Raw genomic sequence first — 19,195 nt, 5'->3', positions numbered from 1 at the left:
ATCACAGGATATATAGAATTGTAAATTTGTTTCACACAATAATAATTTGATACATTTTCATCAAAAAGGTCTCGAACACAAGCTCAGTGTGACATCCAGATCAGAAGGGCCTATTTCATTATGAACATTGTTAGTTAATATTACATTTTGATTCATTGAAACTGTAATGTGTCTCATTAAGGCCCTAATCCCACTTCACATGGTGTGACTATAAACCACAGCTGAGATGAAGAATGACGAAAGCCTTCCTCACTGTGATTGGATGCAACCAGCAACAATTGTTTGATTACATAACACGCAATAAGTCTTGCATTTGAAAGTCCAGTACAAAGTATTTGCAGTCGCTCACAAACGCACTCGCTGAGAGGCGGCGATATAATGCGCCCTCAGAATATCCCGTCTTTATTATTAAGTCAAGGAACCCCAAATCCCTGATAAGCACCCACTCAGGGAAACAAAGCAACATAGAGGGAGACTTTTAATTAAACATGACAAACTACGCTGAATTGAATAACAGTAAGTTACATACTCATGACGAAGTATAATGAAGCTTGACTGATGAAATAAAATGAACAGCATGAACACTATTTGACCTGGATGTTCTGTACTGTACAGCAAAGAGTCTATTATTTACATGTATGGATCGGAGGTAATTGTTTCTTTTCATTCCAACCTGGTCTCAAAGGACTTCACTGGCCGGGTGTAAAATGTAATCAATGAAGTCATATAAAATGCAGCAAAGCACAGTAAACCAAACAAAGCTCCAGGCGCAGAATACGCGGAGCGAGTCGGACTGGATTGAAAGATGTACGTATGAGTAAATAGCATGAGAAACAGTATTTCCAATTAGAGCAGCTGATACGTGAACCTGCAACATACATGATGTGGAAATGTGTGTTGATTCTAACGAGCCCACAATGGTCTTCTTAAACGCGCACAGACGTCTCACTGGCACCTGGGTGTGTTTTACAGAAATACATCTTGTCAACGGATTCAGTTACAGGTGCAACCAAAGAAGTAAACCAAAGGTTTAACTGGTTAGAGGAAGAAATATACATTTATGTGTATGTGTATATGTGCAGAGAAACTCTACAGTCAAACAACCAAGAGCAGATTTATGCTGGACACACTATTTTCTTTCCAAATCACTAATATCATCTGAATTCCTGAACATTTTATCATCATAAAAAGTGCACAGTGTGTAGTAGAAAGTTGTATTTGTGTTGGATAATATGCAGAGTTTCTAGAAAACACTTTGAAACAGAAACTTACACAAGAAAAAGGAACAAACAGATGTGTCATTAGTTACACAATGATTTGTCAATGATCCCTTAAGGACATTTTATGTCATTTCTACCTCATATCTTCCATGTCTTTGTCATGTGACTGACATTCCAGCTTTTTACTTGATTCAGTATTCTGTTGTTTTGGATGAACATGCAGTAAAGTTTGCGTTTACTGATAATTTGTCCATTGAGTATGAAAAATGTTGCGTAGGCTCACAGTAAAAAGTAAAAAGAAACAACACGTTGTAATCATCTAAAACTAGTCGCGCAAAGAAAAGTAATTATTTTACATTCACAGCAGTCAAGTTAAAGCAACAGTTATTAGTACATTTAAAAAAAATCCCTGGAGGCATGTTTAAAGACATAAAGTACTCCGCTTGGATTCATTATTTGTGGCTGATATGGTTTTCCACAGGATAAAAAAATGCTGTTAACAAGTGAAGCATTGAATCAAATTAAACACTAAATTAAGAACATCTGCTGCTTCTCTCTCATTGACAAATCCATTTATCTCTACGCAAAGTTTCACTGATGGACACAACTTTAATGTCTTAATACCACGTCACACTTTGGATCTTCTGGTTGCTCTCTGGAGCTCTGCTTTAAGTTATTGCATATATACATGTATCAGATGTATTTATGAGAGGAAGGGCCCTTTTCATACACAATAAAAGTTCTACATATGTAATAGTAGCTGTTTCTCAGCTTTGTTCTAACTTATCTTCTCAGAACATGATCCACATATTGACTTATAGCGACCAGAAGTAGCTCCTGATTTCATACCAAAATTAACAGACAATGCACACAATGCATTTTCTGAACGTAAGTCAATCAAAAAAAAAGAGAAAAGAATGACACCCGATCCCAACTCTTTTATTTAAACGGCAGACTTCACTTCCAGTAGGCAGCCAGTTAATCGTCTGACTTCCCGTCAAAATATGAATCCTCGTCCGCTGCTGTGAGCTCAATGATGCCGAGTGTCGTTGTGATTCGATTTCTTTAACGATAAAAGATTGTCCTGCCAGTATTCAGATGGTGACCTTTCATCCTGGCAGTGCCACTCGCATCCGTCTGTCTGTCTGTGGGGATCCAGTGGGCTTCTCACTGTTGATATTTAACATCCAGACGTTACGTCGTCAGCTGACACTTTGCGCTATTATTAAGCTGTCAAGCCGCATGGAGTGACGGAAGGACGGAGGACCTTTTTCAGATCAAATAAGTACAATGAAAAGTCACCGGTCTCCCTCTTTTGTATTCTTCAACCGAAAGAAGATGAGTAAAAAAAACAACTTTTATGCTCCAATTTTAGCATATTTTTGCATCATATTATGACATGTGTTCCCAATGAGGTACATCCTCTCGTCAAGCAAGCAGGGGGACAACGACTTCATGGATGTATCTGTCTCCTTTATTATCTTTCATATCTTTTCTAATCCCACACAAAAGCTTTTAGGTAGAAGTCTCATTAGGGTTGGCAAAGGAAAGCGGCAGCCGAGGTCCTCCCTCCGAGCCAATTCCTCCATATCCCGATAAGACTCACCACTCTAAGTTTTACCGTTCTAACCATCACCAAATCTGGTTTGGTAATACATGTAACCCCAAACCACTGAGTTAGATGGTAAAACATGTTTTTCGGAGGCAGAACGTTAAATTATCTAAATCAAACTACTAAAACGCCCCCCAAAAAACTTGGATCGCCCAACTCCGGTGTCCCCGGGCTTCGCTCTTGGCCCTCGGCACAGGAGACTCGTCTCCGCCCCTGACATCCATTGAGCTCATTCTCTCTCAGCTCACGGCCACAGATGAAGGTACAAACAATTTCCAGAGCTTCGCTTCCCCTTCGCTGTTCGATTGGCCGCGTCGTTTCACTTCACGGCAGATTCTACACCGATCAGTCCGTCAATGTCACGCTCCATCGTACGCCCGGTTCTCAACTAGAACCCGAGACACCGCCGTTTCTCCGGGAGAGGGTTATGAGTCGTAGTTGGGGGAAGATGACACGCAAAACATTGTTGGCAGAAGATGGATTTTTGGTCAGTGCTTCCGAGTACGAGCTTCATAGTCCCTCTGTGCCGTTACCTGATGGCGATTTCTCGGTATTGATGGTGTGATCAGTCGGCACGGCTGAATGTTACCGATGTCATTCATCACTTCTTTTGCCTTCCCATCTTTTTTAATCAAGGAGTGACAGAGGTTTCCTGATTTCCTGTAGAAAAATAAATGAAGACATAATCAATACGAGGCAGACGTTTGGCAGCTGTCCAGTCACTTTAATGCAAACAAGTTGTTGTTTTTTATTTCTTTGTTCACAACAGCCTTCAGCTGCCTTTAATGGGACTGCACCTTGAGGGACGCTGGCTTCACAATCCTGGCTCGCTGGTAGCCACTTCCATTCTTTTTTTGTCTTTTCCAATTTAGTGCTCCGCCCTTTGGATACACTGCTAATTAGAATAAATAATAGAAGAATTGGCTCCCGTCAGTCTTCTGTAAATCTGGCAATAATCAGGCTGTTGCATCCCTTTGACTGCCTTGTCCAAGTAAAGAAAGAAAGAAAGAGATGACAGACTGACTCAGACTCAAAACCTGCTGGTTAGACGTCCCGACACGACCTCAGTCTGGACAGTTGAGACATTACTCCCACTCTCTAATCCAGCTGTCTTTGTGATTGAATGTTGTGCTCAAAATCCAGTTCTTCAGGAAATGACTTGTCTTTCTTTAGAAAAAAAAAATCATATTTGGGATTTGTTTTTAATTCGTGTTTTTAAATTGCAGCGCATGGCTTTAGGGTCGAATGCCACGTGATAAAATGATAATGTCTGCTTTATTCTTTAAATCATCAAACTTCCACTGACTTTTTCTTTAAGTAATCACTGAGATCTGATTATACATTTTTGTCCTGTTCAAAAACATATTATTGATGAAGATGGTGGCACTTTTTTCTGTCTTTGCATGCAGGTATCACTGCGTATATGCTCCTTTAATGATCTTTTTTTACCACTATGCCATAAAATGCTTCACACACACAGAATCTTAAACTGCATGCCTGGAGGTCAAATGGGGCGCGTGTCCGCCTTTCACCCTGAAGTTAAAACACGCCAAGGTCAAACCGTGAAACCTTAAGACGCCAACACGATGCCACGTCTTCGTCAATTTTAATGAGCAGCGACAGGTTGGCTTCATCATTAACTATACATGTGATGGAGAATATCAAAGTATTCATATGTATTTTTGTAAAGTATTAAACTGTTACTGTGCGTTCCTCATTGCCGCTTCCTCCGTTCCATCACTTCACTTTCACATCTCTTTCTCACAAGCATAAACACCCTCCCTCCCCCTCATCTCTTCCTCACGCTTGCTCCCATCTCTGCTTTAGTGTTTTCTCCCCCTCCCTCCCTCCCTCCACTTTCTCTCGCTCTGCATTAAGCCCTGCTTGTCTCTGATCCTGGAAGCAGTGCTTATGGGAGCTTCTGAGTCCAGTGTGAGCTCTGCTGGTCCCCAGTCACCTTCCCAGCACTGCAAGTGGAGGAGGAGGAGGAGGTGGAGGAAGATGAGAGAAGGAAAGGGAGAGAAAGTGAGAAGCAGCATGTTAGATGCAGAGAGTTTGATATAAAAGGAGAAGAATGAGAGAGAAAAATAGAGATAAGAGAAGATGAGGACAAGGGAGAAAATTGTATTTAAAAAAAAAAACAGGAGTGTAAAAAAAAAAGGGAGCGCAGGGTGGCACGGGGAGAAGAGTGAGCGAGTGAGCGAATAGGAGAGGGAGAGAGAGTGAGAGCGAGAGGGAGGGAGGGAGGCGAACAACACTGCAGACACTCGCCCACTGTCACTGCTCCGCAGCCAGAGGACAGAGGCAGCGACGGCAGCAGGAAGCAGGACGCGATGGAGGAGGAAGACCGGACCGTCCATCCGCAGCTCAGTCCCCGTCACTGACGCGTTCCCTCCGGGACCATCCTGTCAAGTTGGGAGCAACCCCCCCCAAAAAAGAAGAAAGGGGAGAAAACTACTCTCTCTGTCCTTCAAAAGACCAAGTATACCGGACCTCAACTCCTGCAGGACTGATACCCTTCGCTCTGTCCTCTCTGTCTCAAACTGAAGCGCACTTCACTTCTTGTTGCCTTTTTGGACTATAGTTGTTTTTTTTAAGTCTTTTTTTTTCCTCGATACTGCCGTTCGCTGACCTTCTGAGCTGAGTGGATTTACTTTTATCCTGTGGCGGACCATGGGCCGAGAGCTGAGGGGCGCAGCAGGGACCCTCCTCATCCGGACCGAGGGGAGCTGCTGCCTCTTGGTGACATTGCTGCTGTTCTGTGGCTTCTGGGAGGCTCCCGCGCAGACAGACGACGGGAAGTCTGTCTACTTCTGGGAAACAGGTACCGCTGAAAACCACTAATTGGAGATTATATGGCGATCCCTGGTTTTACATATACGGCGCGTTTACAATGGCGGGTAGGCGGCAAACCAGTGTGTGCTGTCGGTGCTGCTGGTACGCAACCTCCAGCAGAGCTCTGATTGCTGATTGTGTGTGTGTGTGCGTGTGTGTGTGTGTGTGTGTGTGTGTGTGTGTGTGTGCGCGCGTGTGCGTGTGCGCACTCGTGTGTGCGTGTTCGGCTCATCACATCGTTTGTGGAAAATGCGCACTTGAACGGCGCGATAACTTTTCAAATATGAGGGAACATTTCACATCAGAGCCTCAGAAGGTGTTTTTATTTTTTAAATTGAGAAACATACAATGCTAGTGTGCAGAAAAAAACAGATATTAATTCACATGCACGGGTCTACAATGCTTCCAGATGAGACACTTGTGTCGCCTCACAGATTTGTGTGATTTCTTTTCTTGGTGTGTGTGTGTGTGTGTGTGTGTGTGTGTGTGTGTGTGTGTGTGTGTGTGTGTGTGTGTGTGCGCGCGTGCGTGTGTGTGTGTGTGCGTGCGTGCGTGTGCGACTCAACGCTGCCAAAACTTCAAAGATGCACACACGAGAAAGACGACCCAGAAAAGTAAAATCTACAGTAAGGGGCTCGTGCAGCACGCAGGACATGCGTGATCCCTTTTGTGAATGGATTACTTTCATCCCCTCCCGCCCCCCTTGAGTCTCAGGTGATGCACCATTATTGAAATGTTGCCGCTGCGTGTTAAGCCATGCGGATGATTGGTAGGCATTGCCGCACAACTGTGCTTTTGGTGAGGCAAGCCGGGTGGATCCATGCATGTCGTACCTGTGTGGATTGATGGGTGGTAACTGGTGTTTTATTATCTTTGTGTGCATGTCGCTGTGTTAAACTGTCTGAGAAAAGAACCACACGGAGCATACTGAGGGCCACAGTGGGTCCATTTGAAAGACATTATCACTGTTGACATGCACATGAAGCCAACGACCGAGCGGCGGCCGCCGAGCACTGATTCAAGCTTCTGGAGTACAGATGTGGTGATTATTGGCTTGGTGATTTATATCAAACACCAGGAGAATATAACTGTCGGCAGATCTTCTTAAATAAGCACCGGGGAGTTCTTAAAGGGCACACAATTCAATAACTTAATTTAATCCCCAATTAGACAGAAAAGATCAGGCGCTGAAGGCGTGCTGTGCTCTTCCACCTACACTTTACCCAAACATATTTTTTCTCTCAATACCAAGCACAACTTCTCCCACTAACTCAAACCCCCCTCCACCTCCTCCCCCCTCGCCCAGCACCAGCTCCCAGTTGACGTATCCCACGTCTCTCCCGTGGTTCTGCATCTTTAAAGAGGATGTAGCTGAGTAAGGAGATTAAAGGAGCAGGGATTTAACAACCCAGGAAAGGCAGGCCCAGGGAACAGACTTGAGAAAGAGAAAGGCAGAGCGAAGCACTGCAGGCGGAGAGAGGGAACTTAACCTACATCCACCCTACTGTAGGTCATAGTGATTACGCCTCTCTCCCACGCTACTGCACCTTTCTCCCACACTGTACATGCTCCTCAACCGCAGAGCTGCAGGCTCTGCTCTTTGAAATGTAATCCAGTGCTTGGAGTTTGTTCACTTCTTCCCAAATAAAAGGTAGCACATTGATTTCAGCCCTGGAGTCATCTTTTTTTTTTTCTATGCCTCTTTGATTTGACAATTGCCTGTAGAGTATTAAAATCACACAGGGCAATTTAGGCCTTTGAGTCCCAGCGCATCCAACAAAATGCTATCACTGTATGTTTGCACAAGATTTGCATATACTTTAATTTCAAATCGAAGCTTGTTTTCCTATTTTATTTTTTTAGTGTGATGATGTTTATGCACTTTTGCAGAGTGTGCAGTGGAGGGAATATTCTTGTGGCAAGCAACGCTCTGATGTTTTGCATATTGATGAGTCGAGCTGAAATACAGCCCCTGTCTTCGAAAACTGTGGGGAATTGGGCCTGCACTGCTTTTATTGCCTTCTCTGAAAATATGATGTATCTGTTTTGGAAGGTGAGACAGTTGAGCTCTTTTTTCTTTTTTTTCTTCTTTTTTTTTTTTTGGGCTGTGAGAATTTTATTCAAATGAGGCAGATAGAGACAACAGGCTCCAGCAGACGCCCCAAGTGGTGTTTGTGAAGGTGGCAGTGAGGATAACTGGAGCAAAAAAACGAGGATGATTATAGCCACCGTGAGGAGGAGAAGGAGGAGGAGGAGGAGGAGGAGGAGGAGGAGGATGAGGAGGAGGGTGGTCGTGGTGGTGATGATGATGATGATGGTGATAATGCTACAGTTTCTTCTTTTCCCGGGTCTTTGAGGGATTGCAGGGAGTTTGTCTCCCAGATGCTATTCACAGCATTTCCTCCCCCCTTCTTGTCTTCTTCCTCTCAACTGTGCCCTGCACTTGTTCCTCTGCATCTCCTTTTTTGGGATTTCTGCTTCGAGATCCAGCTTTTCCCCGTTCCAATGCAACGTTAAAATAAGCCACAGCAGCCTCATCTGTTTCCAGTATATATAGCGGAGAGTCTCGATAGGTGGAACATGTTTTGCTGCATCCTTCATGTTCCATGTGTGATGGAGAACACACACACACACACACACACACACACACACACAAGCGCGCAGCAGGTGCATCGTTCCCATTCTGCGTGTGTGCTTCATTAGACACTGTTGTTGGAGCGACAGGGTTGCCAGGTTTGAGCTGTCAAGACCTCACATGTGTGCCCGAGGACAAAGCAATTACTGGTGGCAGAGGAGGTGATGTGTATTCACATACTGTAACGTCTCGAAATCGTGTCATTCTCCGAATGGCTGACTGTAAGTGTTCCTTGTGGAGTTTCATAACGACGCAGGTTCATTTTATTTCCAGCGGATCCTGAACCACACATCAAAGGAATGACTTTGAAGATCAACGTTGTTATTGTCTTTAAAAAAAGAATATATATATATATATATATATATATATATATATATATATATATATATATATCTTGCATCAACAGGTGCCAAACCATTTAACAATCTGGTTTCATCCCGATCTGATCACGGTTTATCAACCCCCCTCTGAATGCGTGCCCCCGTAATCTTTCCTGGGATCTGGATTATTCATCGTTCAGATTACGCAGGAGTCACCTCCAGCCCCTGAGCAAGCCAATCCCCTTTCTCCTACCTTCTCGCCTCACGAGGTCAAGTCACACCTCTTAGCATACGTCTCTCTGTCGTAAGCCTGCAACGTCACCTGAATCATCATCACAGGCTGTCCCACTAATTGCTCCATCTTATTTACTTACCTATCATGCATACATGCATACATGCATACATGCATGCATACATGCATGTATGCATGCATGCATGTGTGTGTTTCCACGAGAGCATGCGGTGTCTTAATGGCTGCTACAGTTCTGGGCTTAATCCACATGTAGAGGGAACATTTTGAAGTTGAGTTGTTAACCGACCATCTACTGACATTTTGTATTCATCCAAATGTACTTATTCAGTCTTGCTCATAGTAGATTTTATACACTGTCTGATGGGTTTTCATGCTATGCTGTTTGTGTTTATACATATATTATTTTCCTTTAATTATATATATATATATATATATATATATATATATATATATATATATATATATATATATATACATATATATCATGATACATTTATTCAGTGTTGTATTTGTTTTATTTATCTATTTTTCTTATTTTAATTAAGCGTGCGTTTGTCTCTTTATCTTCTCTCCATTCGTCATCTCGTTGATCATTACATCGTCACTACAATTGTACTCATTGAGTACAGTTTTTTTTTCTTCATGTCAAACACTTTTTTTCTTGTTTTATCAGATGAGCCAATGAGATGATTTAAGCTCATTCAATCACACCGCTGTGAGTCCACAACTACGCGCATCTGGATTGTCACGTCGCGGAGACAATGGAGCTTCAGTCCCGCGGCCTTTCGGCAACTCTGAACGTGCCACCACGTCTCGCTGACGTCACCTTTCAATGCTCAGGGGGAGAGGGCGACTGGCGCTGACAGGCCATTGTTCGGCGGGCACATTCCTCCCTTCAGAGATCCACTCGCAGTGATGGATGTCAACCCTCGCTGAGGATTGTTAGCGGCTAGTCGCCCACAATCTCCTGCTATTACGGCGGATCCCACTGAGGAGGCCATCCAGGAAATTGAGGGAGAACCGGGGGGAGGGGGCGGTGTGACAGGTTCACAAGTTCAGCACAGCAAAAGCCGAGGTTGTTAATACGGAAAAAGAAACGCCTTCGGCGAAACTGATTGGTAACCGAGTTGCTTAAAAGTAGAGCCTCGAGCTGGATCAAAACAAAAGCACAATATCGATCTCCTCCAAGTGACTCAGTAAGCATGACGTCGCGTCTCTGGCATTGTTTCCCGTGAAAGAACCACACAAGGGATTGGTCCACTTTTTTGACCTGCTCATCTAAATTCAAATGTTAAAGTTTCTCATTCTATAAGCGGGTTGTTGCTTTTTGTCCACATACTCGATTGACTCGTGTCCTCAAATGACCTGACACCTCGGTGTCCCAGGTTTAAATTACAAATCTGCTCTCTCTGTACACTTTGAAAATCCTTTTCCTTAAATAGCCGTGTGCTAATGCCTGAGTGCTCATTATGTCCGACAGTCTTGAATTGAGCCAGAAACAAACACCCGTCTGAGAGGCTTTGATATCCACAGGAATGCGACTGGCATCCTCCCAAACGAGAACGTCCCTCGGAGAGTCCTGCCTCATTTTGGCGAGGGCGTTACGGCGTTGCCCTCTGCGACCCTGATTAGCATAGCACCTGAGGGCAAACGGGAGTCGGGTAGGTAATTGGCCAGCCACTGTTTAAATGCCTTCGCAACAGGCAACACATTTAGGCCATGCATATACAATTCTGACAATTTCCTTGGGATTTTCATCTTTTCATTACAAAGTGTGCCAATGGGCTTTTTTAATTTTAATTCAGCGTGCCTGTGTTTTTGTTCACTTGGAGTGGAAGTGGAGGCTAATTGTGTCTGTTGTTCTGCGTCTGGCCCCTACAACCATCAGAAAGCGAGCGCTCGGCGGCCTGAAGGAGCTTTTCTCTGGAAACAGTGGCCGTTGTCACGCGGCTGTCCGAAAGAGGATGCAAGCTATTTTTCAAAATTACAGTATTTTTTATTTTTTTAGTGTGTCTCAAGCTCCGGTGGTTTACAACGTTTCAGGTGATAGAGAGCGAAAAAAAGCCCAAACCATGACGTTGCACTTGGTTTTATAAAAGCACGCAATACTTCACGTTTGACCCAGATTGATCCGTTTTGTGGCTTTATCGCCCCACCACTCTCTCTGCTCCAGACTGCTGCAGGTTTTTTTTTTAAATAGCCAATCCATCCAGGGGAGAAAAGGGGCCAAAGAGATGCCAGAGTTTGTTTAATCTAAATGGCAGAGATTACACTAAAACCTGGCTATTACTGATATATGGGGATGGCAGGATTAGAGATTACACTTCAGCCAAAAAACTTTATTTAGTGTGACATAAGAGGATTTCCTGCTGCCTTATTTTCCGCCATATTCAAATGGCTCATAACATATTTCAGATCAGGCACTATGTCGTTCAGCCACACGACCAGTGTGCTTTGTGGACGGTGGGGACGTGAGTAAGCAGATCAGTGATAGATTTATGTTCCACAGGGATGTTTTTTTACTCTGATTATCAGCCATGACCTGGTATACCAAAGTGACACGTCCTGTGAAAAGATCAGTAATATGACGGGGTAAAAATCAAACCTGCTCGTTTTCGGTTTCCAGTGTAACTTTCCAGTCATCCGGCTCAATTCTAGCAACAGCACTTCACCTTCAGTCATCCCTATACCTCGACACCCTGCCAGACCCACGATGTCTACTCTCTAAAGGACGATAGGTGCCTTGCTCAAGTGCTGTTTGAGGCAAGCTGCTGCTTTTAATGTCCCCTCCTGTGTTATCCTGGTCACGCCTCATAACGCTCTAATTTCCCCGGTCCAACCGACCAATTGTTTTTCTCCAGTCTCCTCCAAAACAAACGGCGGGCGTGTTTTTTTCTGTCTCCCAGCGGTGTCTCTTAACAAACGAGAACTTAAATCGGCGCTCGGCCACAAGTTGAAACAAAAACAAATCCGTTTTCCTTTTTTTTTTGAGGGGGGGGACCGAGCTCTTTAGCGGTCAGGGAGTGGTATTCAAAACGGGCCCTTCAGTCCCACAGGAGGTAACGAGGCGGCTTCAGTGAGCTGAAAGGAATGGCAAGCGTCACTGAAGAAAGCAGTGACATTTAGAGGCTGTGCTGCCTCCGCCGATGCTCCTCTAATAAAGCCGTGGAGATGGAGGAGGCTCAGGAGTAAATATCCTCCTGTCCATCCAGCGGCCCCGTCGTTAATCCTTCATCTCTCCCACTAGCCATCAATCGTTGTCTTTCCCTCGGCTGTGTGGCAGACGTGGGCATATTTTACAGTCTCTTGAACATAAAAGCTTTGTGTTTCACAGTGGTCTTTTTTGGGTGTTGTTGCTTTGCTACGTCGTGTGTACGCTGATGGAGATGCTATGGAAAGATGAATTCATCATCAGATCGTGTGACGAACTGTAAACACAAACAGCTATAATCTGTGTGTGCTTTCGGAATCACATGTCAGAGCTTTTTTTAATTAAGCTGAATATCACGAGAACATTACATTAAAATATTGAGCCCGCCGCTGCTTTGAAACATTATATAACCACATTTGCTTTTTGTTATTGGAAGTCACATTGTGCCGCTGCAGTTTTGACCCCATTCCTAAATTATTTTCTGCGAGGTTTTGGACCCCGAGTTTTGGTTTCGTTGAGTAAAAATGGCGCAGCAATTCCTTAGAGTGCCCCTAAGTAACAGTGACAGGACGGTGGGCTTTAGGTAATTGTTTTTGACGGTATTTGCCAATCCCTGATTTAATGGCGCTGTGTGGAATAACACTGACCCCAGTGTCTTCGGACTTGTGCATGTTTCGCTCTGGTTTTAGTTGCAGGAGAAGAGCGATTAACAGGACTAAGGGTCTGCAGCCACGCGAGCAGCTCTGTGAGACTGCTTTAGGCCAAACGCTAACCTCAACCCATAACCCTCACCCTGTAAGTATACAGCTGAGGCTCGAGTATTACAGTATCAAGTTAAAAGGTTCTCTGTAACATATTAAGAGCATTACTATATCATCAAACATATATTTGCTCTGGAAAGATATAGTGGAGTAAAGTCTAGCAGAGCAGAGAATGATATGTGTGTGTGATCTGAGCTTTGATGACATAACCAGGCGGGCCGTGAATGCCTTTTAGTGCATGTTAGTGCATGTGAGCGTACCCCACTGGGTAGCACTATCGCTGCTGTTAGCGCTGTTAGCTGCGAGCCACCGGTGTGAAGGCAAGAGATATGCGCTGAATCTCAAAAATATCAGACTCGTAAAACGTTTTCATCAAAAGACAGACATAAATTAAAAACTTAGAAATGTAATTTAACTCATAGTGGAACTTGAACGTCTTTAGTCTCATATCTGTACCAATTTTCTTTATTGCAGTTCATACAATGGTTGTCGAGATACTGTCACTCATCAGGGCATCACGACCCGGACTCTGTGAATGTGTGAACAAATCTCCAAGCGAGGCTTCTGTAGCTCGCATGGCTCAACATACGGACAGAAAACAAAGTTGAACACAAGGTGCATGCATTGCAAGGTATCACAGTGTTTCTGCTGTTCATATTTTCACTTATTAGTCCATCTGTTATCATATCTGTTACCCAGCGCTCTCTGAAGAGCTAACCTTCACACTGAAAGGCAGCACTTATTACTCACAGTTTCAAGAGCAAAAGATTTTAAACTGAAGTTAAAAGTCAACCTGGTAGTAAATCCTTCACTTATGCCTCTGATTGATGCTATTGACCCCATTTGCATTTAGCCTTGTTACACGTACACTGGGCACTGTATCCTTGAGACTGCCGCTGTAATCTGTCTGCATTTCAAGTCTTTGAAATACTCCACCGTAATAAAGGTGCACATGGCAGCGGAAATTGGAAAAAAGGTGATTAATTTGAGGACTTAAAAATGCATAGAAAAGAGAGCGAGCACTTTTTCATTTAAGCCCTAACGGCAGCATAAAAAAGGTCTGAAATATAGAGTCACGGAGGAAGGGAGAGGAGGCAGAGAGGAATTGTGCCCATCAAGGCTGAGTAAGAACGCCACCCACTGCTTTAACACTATCAACATGATAAACCAGGAATACAGTATATAATGGTATTGGAAAGAGAGCGTGATAGAGAGTCTGGCTAATCAGCAGTGACAAGCCCTTAGATTACAGGGAGGGCAGCAGATGGCCCCGGGCAGGGCAGGCTGACCGCATATGAATATCGCAGGAGGTGGATCAGGATCACTAACTCCTCATACCTACAGCAGACCAGCCCGGTGTGTGTGTGTGTGTGTGTGTGTGTGTGTGTGTGTGTGTGTGTGTGTGTGTGTGTGTGTGTGTGTGTGTGTGGCGTGTTATGTCAGTGTTGTGTCAGTGGTCGCTTCCCAACCAGAGAGAGGACAGACCTCGATTGTTTGATGGAAAGCATTATAAAAAAAGAGCCTACGGTTTAGAGTGGAAAGTCAAGACCAAGAGTCTAAAATATGTTTAATTTATATGGAAGCAACAAAGAGAAAAGCAGGACATTTTATCACTTTTTACACTTAGTTTTTTTCCTCCCATGAATAGAGTCACTGCTCTGTATGAACACCAGCTTTGTTTTCAGGGCACACAGAACCAAGGCAGTCATTGTTGATTTAGACAAACCCTTTATTGGATTAGAATACCTCACTCCACAATTAAACACTTAATTGATTATTAAACAGTGTGTGCTTTAGGGCTGGGCTACCTTGTGATTGACAGGTTGCTACCACTGATCAAAGTTAATTTTACTGTTTTGGTTGCCCACATTTCATTTTCAGTTAAAAAAAAACAAGATGGCGACGACCAAAAATCCAAACTATAGGAAACCGTATAGTTCACCAACTAATGTGACATCATGGTCCAATTCTTAGATATGGTATATGTCTTACATGCTCCCACACATAACCACATAGATTCTTCTTGACACATGATATAAAGAGAGGTGATTTAGAGCAACAAACATTGTGTAGAGCAACTTTATTTTAAATGCTCAAAACCACCTGGAATGTGTCTGCTTTGATTAAAATCAAAGCAGAATCTCCTGCGCACGAACACACACACACACACACACACACACACACACACACACACACACACACACACACACACACACACACACACAGACAGTACGGCTGCCCCAGCAACAACAACCCAAGTATCCACACAGAAACTCTCTCAAATGCACATAAATGTGCTTTTAGTGACTGTCAAAGCTCTGCCGGTCTCCTCGCCTTTCAGGAGGAGACGCTTGACGCTTTTTCCTTTCTCAGCACTCTATTCAGGTCAAGGTAAAATGATCATTTATGTATGACAATGTCAGGTGTCCGATGAACGTAGAAGGCGACCCATTTAAAAAAGAGTTGTAGTGAACAGTTCTCGGAAAGGTAAAAAAGGTTAAATTAGAAACGTACTCTTAATACCACAGCATTTGGTTTGTCAGGTATTTTAAAGTAAGTTTTCTGGCTGTGACCTTAGATGCCTAACCACCCGGGTTATTTCTGCTGCTTTTAAATGGTTGCATAACTAAAACTACAATATTGAACATCATCCAGCTCCTCATCCATCCATTGATTCAAACGTCTATTGATCCGTTTGTCCAATAGCTTTTTGTCTTCTCTCTCACACACACACACACACACACACACACACACACACACACACACACACACAGTAAATCTCACCCAAACCACACTTGTAATCCAAAGAGAGCAAGTTGGCCTTCTCCTTTAACACCATGACGAAAACAAGGCAGCCTTTTACTTGTTTTAGCAGTTTCGGGCCGAGAAGAGACTCTTCAGTGGTCACACCTCGGGTTATATGCAGGTCGGTGCTAGCGGGTGACAGATTGCCTCATCCATTTCATCCCTCCGTCACTACGTTGTGTATGATTTATTTATAAGCGAGCACAAGTATGATATTTGATCATTTTTTAGTTCAGGTTTATGGACTGTGTATAAGAAGTGGACACAGCCCCGCGTTGCATCCCCTCCTGGCTTGCGGGCCGCCGTTTTGAACGCTCACGTTTGGCCATCGCCATCTTTGTTGTTTGGCACCACAAGTGACCGTATTTGTACGGCGTGGGTAGCTTGTTTAGTTTCATCAATTCACGTTAATTGTGAAATGAATCGGGATGCAATTTTTGGCGAGTAAAAAAAACACTTTTTGGAGAAATTGAACAGCCAGAGACAGTTTTTGAATACATATGTAGCTGACAAACACATGTCCATGTATATAAGAGAGACATGCAGTCTAATATTACCTTTTCGCCTGTTGCATGCCATCTCACCAATATGATCAACATAGCAATGGATTTTACATTTATTATTTCACATGTTGCGTGTGTGCGTGTGTGTGTGTGTGTGTGTGTGTGTGTGTGAGGCCCTTATGTGCACGGTTAATAATCAATCCTCACAGTTTAAACTGAAATAGTCTGTGCACATGCCTGCAGTCTTCTGGTTTTCAGCGAGTGCGACCGCAAGATATGCAAACAAGCTTTTGTCATTCGAAGATTAGGCGATTACAAGGTCGCACAACTGGATCCAAAACAAGCGGCGCACTGTTCGGACACACTCCAAAGAGCTGTTGAGAATCAATGTCCTGTTGATTTGTCCTTTTGTGTTGTGGCGGCCGGCTCCCTTAAGAGGGCTGGTTAATGAACAAGCGGCCGAGACGAGCCCGGCGACTGTAATTCATCATGGCACGCGTGACCTCTCGGCTCGCTGCCACTGGCGGTTCTCGCCGTGCCCTTCTTCATCCTCTGTGGACGCACAGGAATGTGCGAGACGCTTTCGACCCCAATAGCGCCGTTTATTCTGGAGTACAATGCCCAAGGGGGTTAAAGGTATTTATTGGTTGCTTTTATTTGGTTATTTTTGCAAAGGCCCCCATCTCGTCAATGCAGTTCTGACAGGAAGCGTTGCTTCTTCTATACGACTCTCTTCATGCATCAGACGTGATTCGGGGCCACGCGAAAGAACAACGTTGTTTGCGTGTCGAGAGAGAGACTCGTGTCACGTGTTCGATGCTTTTCATGCTGGAGGAGCGTTTGCACGCCGCTGCCGCGTGAGTCTGCTCAGTGGAAACATCATTATTATTCCAAACGTAATCCTTCAGTTCTCCTCAGAAAAGCTTGTTTCATTTTTAAATAAACCAGTTGGTGATATCGGCTCCCAGAAGAATCTTAACATGTTTGTTTGGGCACTTTGATGTTTGTGAAGAATCGGAGCTACACAAGTAATGTAGGACGTTTCTTTTTCTTTCTTCTGTTTTTTTTTTTTACCTGCGAGTAGCTGGACTAAACTAATCTGGAAACTCCACAGCAGGATGCCTTTGTCATCAAAGGTAAAAAAAAAAAAACTAAAAATGTTTGGACGTTGTTTAAGGGCCCTGGAGCTCTTGAACCACAACTAATTGCAAGACGAAGCGTCGGGAAATGTCATCCATCACCTGCGTGTTTCCATTCTCCCAGTTCATTTTTATTTATTTTTTCCTGAAAAGGCCCTCATTAGAAACCAAGTGGTCACACAGATGAAAGGGGAAGAAGAGGGTCGCTTGCTCCTGTAAGCAGTGGAAAATTGGCAGTTTGCAACAGCCCCCACCCCACTCCTGCCCCTCCATACACACACACACACACACACACACACACACACACACACACACACACACACACACACACACACACAGGATAGAAGTTTTGTGGAATTATTGCTGTGCTTGAAGTTCTCAGAGGACACGGCGCTGTGCGCCCCACATTTCCTTTCTTTTAAATGAAAAACTCCTTTAATAATCTCATACTGTTCGTCATCAATCTGTGTGTGTGTGTGTGTGTGGGAGGGGGGGGGGGGTTTATTATTGTTTCTTTTTTTTGTGATTGTGTGATTGCAATTCACTTTTTCTGGGTTACCTGCAAACTTCACTTCGTGATTTCCTGATTCCCAGAATGACTGTCGACGGTCCCCAGAGAACGAGGTTGTTTCTGAGTTGAATGAGCGAGAGAGGAATAAAAAGTTGAGAAAAAAGATAACAGAGCAGGAGTTTGTTCGAGTTGACGTAAAGGAAAGAGTCTCACCCTTGACTGAAAACACAAGATGTCATCATCTGCAATTTTCCGTGGCACACAGAGGCTAGTGTCAGTTGATAATAGCTATCACTGTCGGTGACGGCTTTCTCTCTGTATGCTCGATGAGGGGGGCAGCTGTAGAAATATACCCCTTTTATTTGGATTAAGTCTCCTGCCAGTTTGCATTTCACTAGAGTCCACTCTCCTGTAATCTTTTATTCTTGGATGTGGATATTAGTGATGAAGACAAACACAACTATTTTCTTCCCTTCAACCAGCAGACGAGAAGCTGACGAAGCTCGCGGTGATTGAGCAATAAAGAGTAGGAAAGCAGAACATTCCCTGTGGGATTGTTGGATCTTATATCTCATCTCCTCTCCGGCGTATTATCCACATGCTCCGCCACTTAGCCAGCTGGGAGTGAGCGAGCGGCGGTTCGCCCGCTCTTTATTGAACCAATACGTCGTTCGCTTATCGGGCTTCTGACTTGCTCCTCGGCTAGCAGGGGGTAAAGTAGGCATGAAAAAAATAACCCACTGTGTGTGTGTGTGTGTGTGTGTCTGTGTGTGTGTGTGTGTGTGTGTGTGCGTCTGCTGACCCTCAGCTTTTTGGGACGGTGTGTAATTAGGAGTACGTGTCAGCTGTCAGCGAGACAGGCCGACCAGGGCCCCCCTTTAGCCGGGCACACCTGCCTCAGTGTGTGTGTGTGTGTGTGTGTGTGTGTGTGTGTGCGTGTGTGTGTGTGTGTGTGTCTCTGAAAGCACGACCAACAGGATTATATAGCTGTCACATCCGTCAGTCAAGGCTTGAGTTGCCCCCCCCCCTCCCTTCCTCTCCTCCCCCCCCCCTCCCCTCCCTCCCTCCACCCCCGTCATCTTTGGGCTGCTGAGTAGCTGTAGTCATGGCAACAGAGATATTATGATGACTGTGTGCATATGTCACAGCCTCCGCCCCGTGCTACCTGTGAGCGTATCTGTCGCACACGCCTGACATCTAATTTAATGGGAAGGTTAAACTGTCACGCAGTTGATTATGTGGTTGTTCGTCTTTTACCGAAATTGTTTTCTGAGTATACTTAGTGTGCCAGCAACGCGCTCCTCGGTGAGATCTTATCGTTCATTATTTTTGTAATTTATCTACTGTTTGACAAGACATGTTGCTGCAACTGTTGCAACAGAGAAGAAATAAGGTTGTAACTCATATCTTAAAGCAACAGTACCACAGCGGAAAAAATATCTTATTCCTC

General features: G+C 44.2%; 1 protein-coding gene across 1 annotated transcript in view; it reads left to right on the top strand.

Annotated features, from left to right (window-relative positions):
• The first annotated feature begins 5,131 nt into the window (after nt 1-5,131).
• Nucleotides 5,132-19,195, top strand: part of thsd7ab (thrombospondin, type I, domain containing 7Ab) — a 127,227-nt gene continuing 113,163 nt past the window's right edge. The window contains exon 1 of the mRNA XM_068569159.1: nt 5,132-5,656. Within this exon, the coding sequence (XP_068425260.1) occupies nt 5,506-5,656 (151 nt within the window). The 5' untranslated portion in view covers nt 5,132-5,505. The remainder of the gene's footprint in view (nt 5,657-19,195) is intronic.

This window comes from Clinocottus analis, unplaced genomic scaffold (genome assembly GCF_023055335.1).
Source record: "Clinocottus analis isolate CAN_PGR_092001 unplaced genomic scaffold, fCliAna1.0.p SCAF_9, whole genome shotgun sequence".
NCBI lineage: Eukaryota > Metazoa > Chordata > Actinopteri > Perciformes > Cottidae > Clinocottus > Clinocottus analis.
Note: the sequence above shows the minus strand (reverse complement) of the source record. Positions and strands in the feature narration are given on the sequence as shown.